The 17,404-nt window shown below is 49.6% G+C and overlaps 1 protein-coding gene across 1 annotated transcript in view; it reads right to left on the reverse strand.

Annotated features, from left to right (window-relative positions):
* CHST12 (carbohydrate sulfotransferase 12) overlaps positions 1-17,404 on the reverse strand; it is a 54,752-nt gene that overhangs the window by 31,839 nt on the left and 5,509 nt on the right. The window contains exons 2-4 of the mRNA XM_084537263.1: positions 13,095-17,079; positions 12,000-12,259; positions 8,443-9,265 (exon numbers count right to left, since the gene is read on the reverse strand). Coding sequence (XP_084393389.1) covers positions 15,725-16,984 — 1,260 coding nt within the window. The 5' untranslated portion in view covers positions 16,985-17,079 and the 3' untranslated portion in view covers positions 8,443-9,265; positions 12,000-12,259; positions 13,095-15,724. The remainder of the gene's footprint in view (positions 1-8,442; positions 9,266-11,999; positions 12,260-13,094; positions 17,080-17,404) is intronic.

Raw genomic sequence — 17,404 nt, forward strand, 5'->3', positions numbered from 1 at the left:
TCTATAAAGAAAGGCCATTAAATTTAATTCCCATGCTTCTGTAGCATCCATCAGATAGACAAATTGAGAGGGCTGTTTTTTAGAATCCAGCTTTGAAATCCAGCTGATGCCTCAGCAGAATCGCTGCCCTGCATCCCCCGCCTGCTTGCCTAGAGACTACAGCACCATGTCTCGAGGAAGACAAAGGGGATTTCCACAGGGATTTGCGATGGAACAGGACACAAGCTGATTATCTTCATGATGACTTGATGAGATACTGGAATCTTCATTCTATCTAAGTGGAACTTAAATTATTTATAGCTGGGCTGTGTTGACAATTAATTCTGTAAGCTGTAAGGAAATTCTAGATTTTGCCCAATTTCTCAGCTGGAGATAAAAGCAATTTGAGATTTTCTCATAACTTCATGGTGATTTTGAACTGCAGCATCCTCCCCATGCACAAGCTTGGTGTCCCCCACAGGTCAGAGACGTGGATTTCATTACTTATGTCAGCTTTCATTAATGGGGAGAAAAACCTTACCTCTGCTATGAACGAGACTCCTCTAATACCTGAACTTATAAAGCAAACAGCAAAACTGCACTTTGCATGACCTTGTAACATGTAAAATAATTTATAAATTGTGTCTAGTGATGGTTCTATTTGTGTTCAAGCCATTGGTGATGACCACATTTTGCAATTTTTTATTTCTATTTTTAAGACCATCAGAAATACACTACTTGAGATGATTTGTGTATTTGCTACAGTGATATTTTGGCACATCGATTTTAAGACAAAAAATAGGCATGAGCTGAACTCCACAGAGCTGCGTTTTGCAAACCAGAGGAATATAAATAAAGGGCTTGTAAAAACCCTTGGCAAAGGTGCTGTTTTTCAGCTGCTGCAGGACCACAACAGAATGAGGTTTAGCAACATATGCTCCATAATACCAATCAATAAAGTAATTGAAATATTTCAGGTACTCCTTTCAGGTTTTTCTTTTCATTAGACGTGAATATTAGACATTGAACATATACTTTCAAAACACTTGAGAGCTGCAGCTCTTAAGTGATACAAAGCCCTGAACCTTTTCCTGCCTTTTCTCAGCCCCTTTGTATGTCTCAGGTTCACTTAGAAGCCATTAGTCACCTATTGGCGTATTTAGGAAGCTAATAGCTTTGCAAACCTAATCCTTGTAAGCAAAAGTGTTTGGTCATATTGGATGCACACAGCATCAGGTTATTTGTCAGTGCGAATACAAAGTGGCAGGAGGACATGCATGCAATTGTCTGTCCTTGCTGTTAAATCAGCCGCAGTGCTTGATAATGTGATGACTGCTGATGGTGGAAGCAGGCAGCCTGGCTCTCCAGGTGGCACAGCACCCCCCCAGGTACCCATCTCTCCAGGAGCATCCTCCAGGTGCCAGAGGAATGCTTCTGAAAGGCTCCTTTAGGACAGGATTTTCTGTCCAAAGTCATCTCTCTTCCACCACAAAGTCACTCTTTCCATCACCACCTGTTCAGAGACAGGATGGGAACGACAACAGTGGAACAATTTAGGATTTTGAGGTGCTTTTGCCCAGAGCAGGCTGTGGCTGAGGTTCCCCGGCTGGGCACTAGGTGGCAAAGCATCCTGAGAAAGGGAATTTCACGTCTCGCCTGTCCCCTTTGGAAGGGGCTGTGGGAGGTTGGGGTGTTTTTCAAACACAGCTAAAAATAAGGAATTTGCAAGCCTAATAGCAAAGAGCCCAGCAGGGACACGGGTGAATTTGTATTCCTGCCCTACCTCCAGGCTGAGGTATTTGCGTACGAGCGTCCAGAGCTGTTTCCTTCGTAGCTGCTCTCCCGCTGACAGATTGTGGCCATAGTGCTCCAAATATGCAAACACCGGCATCTGGTTAGAGAAGAGCCTCGCTATTTACAAAGATATGCTGGCTCCTTGCAACAGGCACGGGACAAGCAAATGCATGGCACGTGAACCACGGGTGTTTGCAAGCCTCTTGCTCCAGCACTGCTGCTGGCCTTGCCTGCTGGTGTCTCCAAAATGAGGAAAGAAACGTTTTGCCAGCGTGGTTTCTCCGTATATCTCTGTGCCTTGTGTAACTCGGCCCTTGGTGGTTTTCCCAGTGTGGGTCCCCTCCCCTCCTCCTACATCCCCTTTGGGGTGGGGAAGGTGCAGCTGCTGTGTTCATGGAGGCAGATCCCCAGGAGGCTGGAAGACAGCCCTGGTTCAAGGGGAACTCAACCCAGAGCTGGTGCCTGACCTGGAGATGGGTCCTGTGGAATAACAAGTGAGGAGGCACAAACCCCACAGCTGTGGCAATGCCACCTGCTTTTTTATGGATCTCCATACCTGCAAGAGACCATGCACAAAGAGGACACCCCTCACAGCCTCCCAGATCTCTCTCTTTTACCATGGAAGTTCCCCAGCCCGTCAGATGCAGCTCAACCCCATGGGGCTTGTCTGATGAAGGGGAGAATCCCGCTGTTCCCTATCGCTTGTAGGGGACACAGCATCGTTAGGGCCGTGTGAGTGACAGGCCCCAATATTTACCCATCAGGATCTTGTGCCAAGTCGCACACGTCCTCATGTCCTCAGCTCCTTGCCCTCAGGTTTCCCTGCTGGCAGGGACCATCTTCTTATTCTGCAGTAATCAGCCCCTCGATGTGACACACGGATGGAGCAGCCTCAGCCTGCAAAAGCTTGTCAGTCATTTAGCTCTGCCTTCCCTGCCACTTCTCTCCATCCCCCAGCCAGAAACCATCAGCACCACGCTTCACTGCGCAGCCTGGCAGGAGGGAGCTGGAATAAACCTGCAGAAACTTCACCTCACAAGCTGCTTTTGCCTCCTCCTTTAGCTCTCAGGATGTCAAATTCTCCCCCAGAGCTCTCCCAGCTCTTTACATTTCTACAGCCCCCTTGCCCAAAGGCACCGCAGCAATTTCAGGCTCATTTTGCAGATCACACAGGTAACATTGGCTGACAGAGGGGACAACCAGCAGGGTCCTGCTCCCTAACCCTTGATGCTCTGCACTGCTGGTAGCATCTACACGTGAAGAACCCTGTCAAGGGGGGATATGAGGAGATTTGGGGGCACACGGTGCCTGTGCCTCTGTTTTGGAGCAGGAGACATGAGTGGGCACTCTCAGCATGCACCACGCATGTGCCTGGTGGAGCAGTTTAGCCCTACATGAAGGTATCGGAAAGGGATACTATGCCAACCCCACGGCTTGGCAAACAGAGGGGAAAATGTGTTAAAAAATGAGACTTCCGAGCATGTTCTCCGTCTGGAATCTGCCCGCAGAGCAACTCAAATTTCTCAAAGGGATTCATTATTCAAAACTATTTGCTGAATAATTTCTGAGTGTAATTGCAGGTCTGAAGCTTGCCTGCAAACAATTCATTAGGAGCATCCGGGTGGGCAGCTAGGACTGCGCTCAGACTTCGGTTTGTGCTCCCTGGCTGCATGCGGATAAAGCCCAGAGCCAGGTGGGAAGGGTGAATAAACTTGTTTACAAAATCATGATCATGAAAAAAAAAAAAAAAAAAAAAAAGGTAGAGGAATTAAAATTAGCTGCTTCCACAGACACTTCTGGATGTAACCATGGCTGAAATAGGCTGGCAGAGAGAACTGGGCACTGGGGGACCAACTGGACTCCCACATACCTTTGTGGAGAGCACGGCTCTGTCTTCCCAGTGCCCAAACACAGCTTGTCCTCGGGCAGGGCAGGGAGAGGAGCAGGAGGTGGGGAAGGAGAAGCTGCCTCCCCCTCTGTCCTCGCAGGGTTCTGAGCATCACAGAGGGAGCTGCCTGTTGGAGGAGCATGTTGTGGAGCCGCCGTCCCTTGGAAATGTCACCAAGAAGCTCTGACAGCTCGCGTACGCATTTGGAGAAGGAACAGAGAGTGACTGGAAGCACTTCCACAATGCAGGGCTCTGAAAGTGCACAGTGGTGCTGGGCTGGGTACCAAAGTCATCACTCAGGCTATGTTTCCTGCTGAAATCATGAAATAATAGATGTCCAATTAACTGGTAGAGCAAGATGCAAAGAGAAATATTGCTTACAGAGAGCTGGCATGGTTCCCATTCAGTTATAATAAGAATATTTTATTTGCCTAGGCTTTAGATAACCTATTTCTATTCTCTCTTTTGCTGCCCCTGAGGCTCCTGAGAGTATATCAGTTTCTTGGAATAACTTTTCTTCTCCAGCATCTCTGAAGTCCTCTCCCGGCTCCACTTGCTCACCATAATCTTGAATGCTGCTAGACTAAACACAGAGCGAATTGCTGGTGTGAAAGACCTGAGTATCAAACACACTTGAACCGCACAGACTGCAAGGTCTCTGGCTGTGGTACTCCCCGAAATGTGCCTGTGTGGGGAGCAGGGAAGGAGAACAGGCACTGCCCCACCTCAACCTTTAAAACAGGCAGAGCAGGCACAGTTAAAGCAGCAATAGGAAAAACATATAGGAAAATAATTTGGCAGAAAAAAAGCCTGCCTGAGCCATGCTGCATTTTCCTAAGTCAAAGTAAATCCCATCAAGAGCCAATAGGACTAAAAGCTGTTAACTTACCATTGACCTGCCCAGCAAGCTATTGAAATCCAGAGGCTACCCCACGCAGAAAAGCATTTGTACAGTGCTCTGCAGCACGTACCACACATCCTGCAACATACAACGTTTTGATCGCCATGTACTGACCTATCGAATATGCGTGGTTTAGATTAAAGACAACTAGCATAAACCAAACCCCTGTACCAGATGTCCAGTGGAAGCAGATATTTAATGGGTCAGTACCTTCTTGCTGGCCCTGCAGCAGCAACCCAAACGTTTGCTTAACTTGCCTTGTAACCACAGCCTGAGGTAGCAAATAACATAAACCTTTTAATTGCTGCAGCCATTAACCTAAATACACTTCCAGTAATTCTTGGTATCCGTCTGGCACAAGAACTTTTCCAAATCCTTAGGACCGTGCTTGTAGTTGTAACCCCAGGAAAACCAGAGGCCCCAAGCAGACCAGTGACTCACTGGGGATCAGGGCATGACCCAGTTGCAGAATGAGGAACGGAAAACCCTTTGTGTCGACATTTTCACACTTGCAGTTATCTCTGTTCTCAGAAAAGGCACCACAAAGGCAACCCCAACACATTCAAGCATGTGGGTCTTATTTGTATTAAGCTGCTGTTGAAACAATCCAGAAACACAATCTGCAAATTGCTTCCCTTCCTTCTCTTTTATTTTTAAACCATTCATTTTGAGAAGTCTCTCTCTCTTTTTTTTTTTTTTTTTTTTTTAACTCACAGAAAACTTTGCTGGGGAAAAACCTAAGATTTGTCACAAAAGGGAAGGGAGCCTTAAAATCTTCTGAAGGAGCCACGGCTTTGCCTTTATTTAATTCAACCCCAGTTGCTTCATCAATGCCCCAATCCTAAGAGCAGCTCTGTAGCACACAAGACAAAACCAACCCCATATTCACTGCAGAAGTGGAAATTCTGCAAACTGTGGCGATACAGCTCCGAGCTAGAAAAATCCTGCTGAGAATCTAATTCATCACCATCCCATTTAGGATTTCAGCTCCATCCATTTGGGATGGAGCTGGTGTCTGCTACGGTGGGCAGTGCAGAATGAGCAGTCAGCTCGGAGCTGTTCCAGAGACCTTGCAGGGACCCAGGTGGGCTCAGGATTTAACTCTGGAGGTGATGACAGAGTGACAAGAAAATCCCAGGACACGTCTGGGGGCTGAGGATGCTTCCTCCTCTCCGTCAGCGCCGTGCTGGGAGCGCAGCAGAGCCTCAGTTCTCAGCAGTGGAAGCCTGGTGCAGGTGCAGAAACGCAGTGGAACAGCCGAAAACACAATGAGACAGCCTCTTCCTGTCTTTTCTTGACCTCATCCTTTCTCAAACCAAACACTGCTGCTCTTTCAGGGGGGAAATATCCCCCGTTGGTTTAGACCAAACAAGAAAAGAAGAAAAACAAATACAAATCCAGCCCCGGCTATCTTTGGGTAGATGTCTAAATAGGGCTGGGAAGAGCCATGCCTGCGCCACGTCGTCAAGCTGTGCAGCTGCTGGGCAGAGAGCTGCAGCAGCAAAAACAGCTTTAGAAATGCCTTGCCAGGGTCAGGCAGCAAATCAAGCCAAACACATCCATTTTCCCCATTTTTATAGGGGAAAAATGTCGGTTCAACCTCCGGGCTCAGCGCTGTGCAAAGACACGGAGGGCACCAAATGAGATCCCGGAGGTAAACACAGAGTGTCTGCCTCTCAGGAGGCAGAAATTGAGAAAAGGAGAGAAAAGCAGATTGTCTCCGGCTACGTGGCCACGTTCACCAACACCTTAACCCCATCCCGATGGGATTCTTCGATTCTCACCACTACACAGGTCTACACAGCCAAGGGTCCTGGGAAAACACTTGGTTTGTAGACGTCCAGGTGGTATCACGTCTGCAGTGTGGTGACTGGCTTGTCCAAAGCAAACACCAGCTAAAAAATAAAAATATCACAAAAAATATCAGGCTTGCAGTTAAAAACAAAGCAGCCACTTTCCATGTGTTCTCTCACTAAATAGTGTCACTGTAAGTCAGAACACTTGCACCAGGATGTTCCAACAAAGAATCTGTCTCTGGCAACTGGGCTGTATTGGAAATTTCCTTCCAATAGGCACCGCCAGGCAGGAGCTAACCCTGACAACAGCAACCTAATCTATGCTGAAAGCTTTTTCCTGTATGTTGAGGGATGAAAAAGCAAACAAACAACAACAAAAAAAGCAAACAAAGAAACACCTTGTCCCTAACTGTCTTTTCAGGCTGAGCTGACAAACTCAAGAGCTAGATTTCAGCCGGTATCTCGCTTCCAAAGGCGAGCTTTGCACGCAGGCTGTTTCCCTATTACAAATAAAAGGAAAAGCATTACTTCCAAACCTGCAGACTTTCCAAAAGTGAGGAACTGCATCCAAGCACACTGACCTTTTTGCTAAGCTCTAAAAAATGTAATAAATGCGAACTGCAACAGCATCTGGAGCCAGCCCCGACATCTTGAATTCACATTCTCACTTGCTGATGACAGAAACTTTGCCTTTTTTTTTTTTTTTTTTAAACAAAACCAGCAACAACAACAAAACACACTATGACCACAACAAAAAAACAGATTTGCTTCCAGAAACCGCTGCCTGGAGCAATGGCTGTGCTGGGGGACCAGTTTCGGGAGGTGAAGGGGACTTTACCCCAGCAGCTTCATCTTGCTGCTCTGCCTCCAGCTGGAGCTGCGGGGTGCCACAGAAACGTGGCTAATCCTGGTCTTACAAAGGGCTTTTGGTTTCACACTGGCTCCTAGCACCCTGCCTTTCCCCAGGAAAAGCAATATGCAATGCAAAACCAATCCCAGAAATGCCTTGTTTTGGCAGCACCTGCTGAATAGCTCCGAGTCTCACTATCCACCACGCGTTATATTCGTTCCCTTGTTGCAGCTGGCAGGCAGGTCTTGGAAGAAAAACCCGACACTATTTTGAGAATTCCAGAAAAGGGCCAGAAAGCTCAGATTTGAGGACTTTAAAAGAGAAGAAGGAAAACCAACACGATCCTGACTGCACCATTTCTGAGCAGGGATTAGCAGTAGCTTCCAGCCCCACTAACTGGGGACTCACTACAGGGGCCCGGATCCCACAGCGAAGACTGGCCACAGGCACTCAGTTCCCTCTGGCTGCTGACAGTAGCTGGAACAGGAAAAAAGCAAGCTGGCCTGGGGACACAGAGCTGGAGGGACACCCACACCCACTGCAATAACTGCTGGGAGGTTGCACAACACGAGCATCCCCAGGACACAGCTGGGGCCCTCTCAGGAGGGCTGGAGGGGATGAAGCTGTGGTAGCAGGGAGGAGCGACCGTCCTAGAGCTGATGGTCCGTTGCAACACGCCAACCGTAATCGTGAAAAATGATCCTCTGCTTATAGGAAACAGAAGGCCAGAACTTGTCTGCATTTCACCTTACAAAAAGTTTATTGAATTTGCTTAAGCAGCTCAGATGTGCTCACGTGTAGCTTGATTCTGACACCTGACTTTATATATAAATAGGTACCTTCTTAAAAACACAGTATTATGTAATAATAACCATGAAACACAAGTCCAGGTCATGCTGACCTGATGCAAGAACCTTTACCCAGAAGATCTGCCTGCCCAGAACTGGTATTGGATACCTGGGTTATGCCAGGTTGGGTCCCCACCATGTGCGGCATTACCCAGCATTTGGGAAAGGCTTGCATACACTTGGTTCATCGATTTCCCATTAGCTAAAGGTCACTGAAGCCTTTGTACAAAGCTTTATACTCTCAGCATGATTATTCTAGGTAGCAAATACTTCTGATTTACCCAAGAGCCAAAATATATACAGTCTGAAATCAATAAGGCACGCAAAGGTTGAGAGAGGGAAATGGAAACAGAGGCACCCAATACCTCAAGAAAGGTCATTGGCACCTCCTCTCCTGCACGTCCATCCCCTGTCTGGTCACACCGCTTTTGCGGAACAGTTCTTCATGGTATTTCATCCCAGTTGGCACCGCTGATTTAAACAAAAAGGGTCAGTTCATCCCTGCTCTGTTTTGTAATCTGGGGACAGCTTGCATGGCACGCTTGTGATCTCCCAAGCACAGCAGCAGCTGCACCACATGGATGTCACCTTCTTGCAGAGCCCAAGGGCTGGCAAAGCTGCAAGCCTTCCTGTGCCAGCACAGGCAAGGAGCACTTCAGCCCACTGCTGATGCTAGCCTGCCTCTAAACAGCTGCTTGGGTGGGCTGAGTCTACAAGAACCACCGCCATTCGCAGAGCCACACCTATCCCAAATGTCTGACCCTGCATCTTGTAGCAGAATTCCTTGGATTTTGCTCAGGGTGTTATGATAAGCTTTCATCGCTTGGTTATTCAATTATTTCTGCCGTGGCCCCTGCTCCCACCCTTGGAGAAGTACACAGGGCAGCTCCCCATGCTGCAGAGGATGGCCCTTGCCTTCTCAGCAGTCCCTCCTGCTCCTCTCAGCATTTACCCGCTCCGTAGTGGTCTCATTTTGTTTGTAGATGCCCTCAGCTCCCCACACCCTTTTTTTCCCCTCCAGAAACACATCCCCGGCTCCGCTCCACTCCCTGCTGACCACATTTTGGCCGCTGCTGTCTTTTTGACACACGTCTTGCTGGCTCATCGCTATCCCCTGCGCTCCTCCCTTTTTTCCACAGAGGACTGTCCAGGCTCCAACCAAAACAAGAGGCAATCCCGGTCGCGTTCTCTCCCATCCATTTTGAATTCCTGCAGAGAATGACAGAGAAATAAACACTGAAGCTGCAGCTTCCCTGCCACAAAACGCAGCTTTGCCAAAGCCGTGTGTGATCCGTCTGCCCGGGGGATAAGACACGAGGTTCGTTAAGGCACTGCCCGGTGGGTCAGGAAAAGTCTCCCACGTTTGTTTAATGTCTCAGACTGTTTGTTTAATGGTTCAGACAGGGATGGGAGTATTTTGGTATCGGTACGGTCTGGCAACCAGATTCAGCCTAATCTAAGGATAAGAACCTGAGACACAACTGTTAAACCCTTCACTAGGTGAAAAGCAGAAGTCCTTCAACGCTCATGGACATCTTAGCTGGCTGAGCACCCCCCAGCTCTTCCCTGGCCCCCATGGAAAGTCAAGGATAGGCAGCATCTTCCAAGATAGAAAAAAAAATTAAAAAAAAAGACACTTTGTTCAGAGGGATGGCACGCTCTGCACCTCGAGCTGCCTGGAAGCCAGCCAGGGACGGAGCGGGGCAGCCAGCCACGGCCTCCATGAATTTCCTCAGCTGAGTTCTGCCCATGGACCCATGCAAGCCCTTGAGGTCTCCGAAGAGTAAGGACTTCGTGAATCAATACACATATTTTTCATGCCAACAGCCTCCAGGCTCACCCTGTGGCACAAAAAGACTGGATTGAGGGGGGGTTGTGTGACTTTTGTTGCTGAATGCTGCAGCCGAGGCTCTCAGTCTGGGCGCTGCTGAGGCCTGCTCTGCCCCGAGGCCTCCGGGCCTCCCGCAGGCACAGCTCGCCCCAAAAAGCCACCAGAAAGCAGGTACCTCCCGCTGTCCCCAGCACAGGGACAGGCAGGAGACAGCCTCAGCAAGCAGCAAACAATTAGCAGCACTGCTAATCAAAAACACGCTCTCATCTGTCTCTGGGCCTGAGGACACGGGCAATTGTGAGAGTGCCTGGGTTTGTCACGGGTACCGACATCAGCTCCCGCAAGGGGAACTCCGAATGCTCCCCATCTCCCAGCCCCAGGGGGTCATCATCTCTCCCCAAATCCCCCACCCACACCGCAGTAATCTCTGGTATTCTGCAGCAGCAATGCATTTTTCAAGCCCAGGGAAAGGCTCAGCGAAAAGCTGTGAGCAGCGTCGAGCAGCGTGAGAGCTTTCTCCAGGGGGCTCCGGTGCCCCTGCTGCCAGGTCTGGAAATGGTGAGAGCCTGAATCCTTGCAGCCCAGTACCACCAAGCCCCACACGTCGCCTGCTCGCTGCTGGCCTCTTGCAACCCCAATCACAGAATCACAGAATTTCCAGGTTGGAAGAGACCTCAAGATCATCGAGTCCAACCTCTGACCTAACGCTAGCAGTCCCCACTAAACCATATCCCTAAGCTCTACAACTTGTTCCCAACTTGTTCCCCGGGGCAGAAATGCAGCACAAAAGAGTGGCTGAGGCTGCAGCCCCACTCCAAAGCCTCCCAGGGCAAGGAAATAGCAGCTGCAGGTAGGGCAGCTGGGTTTTCTGAGTATCGGAGAGCAAGGAAGGCCCCAAAAGGTTTTACTCGGGGTGCCCAAACTCACAGCCAGAGCATTTTGGTGTGGAAACTTCCTTCTCTCCCATCCCAGCATCACACCGCTGATTTCACATCTCCCTCCCAACAGGAACTGAGCTGAGCTGCTATGACTTCTCCACTTCCTTTTTTTTTTTTTTTTTTTTTTAATTATTTAAAGCTTTCTCTGAAATATGCACAACCACAAAAGCAAAGATGAAGCGAAAACGAAGCGGGGCTGGGAGGACATTGGGCTGCTGCAACAACTCTGCAGGAAGGCGCTGCGGCACGTCGGGATGCTCGAGGGGATGCTGGAGCCGAGCTGCAAAAGTTCTCGAGATGGAACCCGCCACCACAGGAGCCAGGCTGGGAGCTGCAGCCTGCCTGGCAGCAACGACACTGCTCCTCAGAGCCCAGGAACAGCAAATGGGTTTCAGATGGGCCACTGAGGAGCTGCCACAGCCACGGCACCGCTCGCAGACCCAGCGCCTGCAGTGAGCGAGCCGCTGCCCAGCATCGCTGCCAGGTTCCCCCGCAGCTGAGCACTACCCAGCTCCTGCAGGAGCCAACACCAGCCTCTGCAGGCCGAGCTGGATCCCTGAGTTAAGCAAATAGAACAGAAGGGCTGCCTTAACCCTGCTTCAGACCCAGGCATCATTGTCTTCATTAAATCCCATCTTTCTTTTTCCCCCTACCCTCAATGGGAAGGTTTCCTAGCGGGCTCATGGGCAAGCCCTTAAATTCCAGCCACCCCAGTTGCTTGTCCAGTCACCGCACCCCACACCCTCCCTGGCACCGTTCTGCACCACGGCCACACGTGATCCTGCCAAGTCACCGGCTTTCCCCGCACTCCAGCTTACATAAAGAGGAACAAACTCGCTTTTCTTCGCCACCCTTTCAATGCTGCCATTCATCCCTGCCCTCCACCCTCCCAGTGCCACCTGGAGGGATTCAAAGTGCACAGCCAAATCCCTCCACAAATTATCCCAGGGAAACTTTTTGCCCCATGGGTTGTCCGTGGGTGATGGGTCTACAATCTTATCCCAAAATGTGAATTAAACGGTTAAAGCAAAAATTTCCGAGATGCAAAGGAATCCATGAGTTAAGGACTCTCCGTACCCTGGCAAAGCCATGCCACTGCTCAAAAAGCAAAGAGCTCTGAGGCCTGACAGTCCTTCCCTGGAGCATGCAGGGGCTGTGGGGACAGGTCACATACCTCGTGCTGTAGAGGTGAGTCCTGCATCGAACAGCAAGGGACCCCATCTGTCAAATGGCTGCACAAAGACTTCAGTTGTGACGCTGAGCAAGCACAAAAACTGGTTGCAGTTCCACCTGGGAACACCTCGGTCAAACCCCAGGTTATTTTTGCATCTGCACTTTGGTTCTGCCTGGTTGGAGACACCGGGCTGGCTTTTGCCAAGTGGTCAACCCCAGGGAAAAGCAAGCCAGAAGGGGAACAGGACATAATTTTGCAGGCTGAGCATGAAACGACAAAGCCAGGTTTATTTAGACACAAGTAGGCCACTTCAAAGCATTTTTCTATCCCTTATAAAATCAGTACTAGCATCAAAGCCATCTTAACTTGGGATTTTTAGCCCCTCTCCTGACTTGAGTCCAGCACGGATGCATACTGCCTGCCTTTGCCAATCATTCTGCCATTATTTGTCAAATACCGAATTCCAGCTCATTTAGAAAACCAGGGAGAGGAAGCACGGCTGGTTTGAACTCTTTGTCCTCCCCCTCCCCAACCCCTCCACTTTTACATCATCAGAACCGAGCAAGAAACCCACAAAAAATGCACATTCCCGAAGCCGGAGGCTCTGTCCCAGTTCTGGCAACGCAGTGGTCTCACCACAAAGCTCAGCGCAGCCTGGATCGCCTTGGACTCCGTAACAATACATTCACAGTGGTGGAAGGGTGGGGAGAGAGGGCTTCAAAAGAAAAAGCAGCGAGGAACAAGCTATTTGCAAGCCAGAAGCCACCCGCTGCAAAGCGACCCTCTCCATCGGAGCTTCTTGCTCCTCCCTGCAAGCGTTTTGGAGCGTGGCAAGGGGAAGCACAGAGAGCTCTGGCTGGGTGTGGGTCTGCAAAGACTGAAATTGCTTAAATGCAAAAGCAGGCTGGACTTGGGTAAAAGAGGGTAAGCATGGAAGACAGCCCTCTTGAACCATCTTTACCACCCTGACCACAACTACTGAGGGTGAAGCTGCTGAGGAGCCTGCAGGCAGCTTCCCAAACCTTGCATGTGGAGCACGATGGACCTAAGAGTGCCTCGGGGTGGTATTAGCACATAATGCTGGAATTTACCCACTTTGCCCAGCTTCGTGGGGGAACAGAGGAGGGAGGGCAGTGCAGAGTCCCCTCTCTGAGGTTTGCAAAGGGAGGGAGGATTTTTTCTTCTCCTGCTGTTAAAATTACAAGGCAGATGGAAAGAGAGGATGCTCTCCCATCATGCAGCTGCCGGGTAGATTTGCAGCCACCCTGCGTGTTCTCTGCCAATTGCACAACCACCAAAAATGAGAGTCGAGAGGGGTAACACCCTGCAACCAATTCCTCCTCTGCCCACAACAAGCGACTTACAGCCGGGGACCACGGAAGGATGCTCTCGCTCTGCCTGGGACAAGCCACAGCCATGAATCACAGGGTGGCTGCAGGTGAGGATGCAGCTGCAGCTGCTTTGCAGGACGAGCATCACGGGGGGCACATGGGCTGAGCACGGTTCAGAGGGGCAGGAAGAGACAGGGCTCGGTCAAGAGGCGTAGGGGAAGCAGCTGGAAGGAAGTTTGCACAGCTCATGCTATGCTGCGCTTGGCAGCGCATCTGCGCGATGTTCCCAGCTGCCCACGTCTGCAAATACTAAACATCAATTAAATTGAAATTAAAAGAAAAAAAAATAAACACGTTGTAATGACAACAGCCTAAAACATCCATGCTGTATCTTTGAAGAGCAGGATGAACCCGCCCTGAAGAAATGTAAATATCACAGGAACCGTGAGACTCTCGGGATTACTCATTACAGGAGACGAAGAGTCTCAACATTTTTCTGTTTTTCAGCGATTAGCTTGTAATTGAAAAAAAAATGAATAGATCAACACTTTTCTATTATTAGTTTTAAATAATGACTCAGAAACAGGAACTTCCTTTTTCCCCAAGCTGTGAAGATCTAAGCACTAAGAATCAGATCATGGCTTCAGGCTCATTTAAACTGCAAATATCTCTGCAGAAATTACAGGAGAGTGCTGTGAATACAATGAGAAACAGATTCTTTGCCTCCAGCATAACTACTTGCTATTACCTTTCACTTAAAGAATAAAAAGCTTGATGCAGCCTATTTACCAGGAAGAGAGCACTATGCCAAGACGACACATGTACAGAGGTTGGAGAAGTAAAGAAATGGGGAGGAAAAGTCATGCCTGCTGATGGCCTCCGAGAGAAACTGAGAAAATGTCAGCTCAGAGAAGCCTGCCCAGAACACAGAGCTGCCTCCCAAAGCCTGAACCTGGGCTTTAATCACTGATACCATTCACAGCTCAAGAAGTAATTAAGCATTTCAGCTCTAAAGGAGTTCCCTGCCCAATCTGCAACGCAGGCTGTTTTTGCAGAGCAATTCAGAGAGAAGCAGATTCAGCTGATTAGATACAAAAAGTGTCTCTAAAAGCATTAATTTCCTTTGGGAAGCAGCCCACAGGCTCCTAGCACAGTGGGCAACCATCACTCCTGCAGCAGGTCCCAGCGAGGCAGATGATTAAATCTGCATCAGTCAGTTGGTATAAACAGAAATGCAGCGGATGAGGATGCAGTGTCACGAGCAATAGTCAGCACTCTGAAAACAAATGAATTTTGAGACTGCCTTGGCACACACCAATTGAAAGCAATCGTTTGGGTTTTATTCTTTCTGGGATAAGTATCTGCACCCCTGCCCTGTCCCCTTAAAGCACTCACAGTGGTGGGGGTGTAACACAGCAGCGACTAGGTCATGGAGCAGAAGACCTCAGCCCCATCCTGCAACAGGATGAACTGTTCCTGCCTCAGCTGCTGTGGTGTGGAGCTGTGATGCTGATTTTTTTCATCCAGGAGCACGCTCTGCCCATCCACATTGGCCACAACCCCCAAAAGGACCGTTGTGGGAGATGCAAGGCATGGAAGCAGGGGCTGAGCAAACATGTTTTTGGAAAGCAGAGCCCCTCCACCACTTTGCTGCAAGTGGAAGCAGTGCAGGGGTGCTGGGCTGGCCACGGGTGTTGGCATCAGTGCTCCCAACAGCCACTTCCCTTCAGTGATGCCAGCTGCGAGCATCACCAGAGCTCTGGTACTCTTCCAGGGACGTTTGGCAGAGTCAAAGAGCTGCCCCAGCTGCCTTGCATCCAGCTCAGAGCGACCGTGAGCAGACGTGGCAGGTAAAAGGCACTACTGACAAACCCAGCTCCCAAAGAGATTCGAGCACTCTGCCAACACCACACCTCCAGCACAAACAGCCCTGAGACAACACAGAGAGGCAGATGCACCACTTCGTTTTTTTTTTCTTTGACTTTTTGTTTTTTTATTCCCTCCTTTCCTTTGCCACAACACACGCTTCGTATTAAATATCTTAAATATATTAATTTTAAAAAAGTATTAATAAAAAGCTACTGAAGGAAACAGCTGGCAGAGTGACCATGGGCAGCAACCCATTGCAAACATGGGGACATTAAAAAAAAAAAAAAGAAAACCCAGAAAACAATGATAAAAAACAGGCTTTTTTTTTTTTTTTTTGCATATGCACAGCTGGCTGGAATATCCTGGACTCCAGCATTATTGCAAAAATGGAAGGGGAAGCAGTAGAAAAAATATATTCCATTGTACCAACCTGTACGGGGAAGGGAGTTAAGAGCAAAAATGAGGAGGCTTTAAACATTTTTGGTATTTCAGATGTTCCCTCCCACACCCACAGCCCAATCACTTTTAGTCTTTAAGCAAGTTTTCTGGCTTGGGATAGCCAAAGAGTACAAAATCTGCTTCATAAAGCTTGTAGAGCTGCTGCCTCCAGGCCAGTGGGATTTTGGCAAACCAGTCATCCTCCCAGCTGCTGGCAGTCCTGTTCCTGTAGCTGGGGGGGAAGCGGAGCAGCCTGTCCACTTTGAGGAGCTGCAGTAGATAAGCAGCATCCTCATCCAGCGTCTCCAGCTTCCCAATGAAATCATAGTCTATCTGGCACGGGTGGCACAGCCGGTAAACCTGCCTCCAGTGCTCGTTGAAGGGGGCCATCTTCTCTGTCCTGGGATCCAGTAAGTACTGGATGAAGTCAGAAAAGGAGACTCGGAGGCCTGCCCCAAAGGCCTCGCTAACAGAGGTGGGAAGGTTGGTATGGTTGGAGTACAGCTTTAGCATGGGGACGGCAAAACGCCTGTAGAACTCCTCGTTCTCCAGCTCAAATTTGCTGCGGAAGGCAGAGATGAGGCGGACAAAAGGGTCCCGTACGAAGAGGAACTTAGTGTACTTCTTCAGCTTGATCTTCATGAGGTGCCGGGAGAATTTCCCGTAGCGACGCCAGAATTTGTTGAAAGTCAAGTGGGTGCTGGTGTTGTGAACGTGCTCCCGCGGGATATCCAGGGGGTTTCGGTAGGGAACCCCCTGGTCCAGCAGGCTCTCGCTCAGCACGATCATCACCCGTTTCCAGTTGGTGCAGGCCACCTTGGGGACGTAACAGTAGATGATGCCGTGGCGGTCGTCCACAATCAGGTGGTTGAGCTCATAGTTCGGGATGTCATCAAAGGAGCGCTCCTTGGTGGGGAAGGCGAAGCTGGAATTGGCACAGAACTCCCGCAACGTTCTCTGCCTCTCTATCTGCAGTTTCTCCTGGTCCAAGCTGTTCCTGGCATTGTGTGTAGACCAGTCGTAGCCCCGTACGTTCTCCTCCAAATTGCTCACCACGGGCTTGCTGGAGCCCTGGACAAGCAGCTGCTCTGTCTTTCGGGAGGTAGAGCTGTTCTGTTTCAGGTTTGAACTAAGCAGCTTGGCCAAAAATTCATCCACTTCTGGCAAAGCTTCCCAGTCTCCACCTGCAGTGATACCAGGGATGGCCCCTGGGGTGTGAGGCCTGGAAAAGGACGTGTGCAGGTAGAAGTGCGCCGTTCCCACGTTGTCCCAGTACACGATGATCAGGAGGATCATGAAGATGGAGACCAGCACCACGGAGAGACGGAGGAGCCGTGCTTTGGTCATCCTGAGAGCTACTGCGATAGCTGGCTTTCACTTGGGTTCACCTCCGGCTTGCAGAGTGAGGGTTGGGATCCAGCATGGTGCTGCAGACCAGGAGCCTGGAAAGATACCAGAAACAAAGTTAATTAATCCCTTAATCACTCCGTTTTGGAGAGAATGACCTTGCACGGGGCTGACCATCTGGTTCTATGCAGGAAGAGCTGCGTGTTCCTCAGGTACCCATAGGGACTACACAGAGAAGCGCTGATTCTCCTGGAGACAAAGCCTGACTTTCCCTCCTGTAGGTCCTCCCATGGCAGTTTTAATAGCGCCTGGCTCTACAACTGCACAGATGGGGTCATCAGACCTCAAAGCATCCTGACAGCTGACTACAGCCTTTGTCTTCTGCTTCAGCTCTCACTAGCTCCTCCTTCCAGGGAGGAC

This window comes from Aythya ferina (assembly GCF_964211825.1).
Source record: "Aythya ferina genome assembly, chromosome: 15".
In the NCBI taxonomy this organism is placed as follows: Eukaryota; Metazoa; Chordata; class Aves; order Anseriformes; family Anatidae; genus Aythya; species Aythya ferina.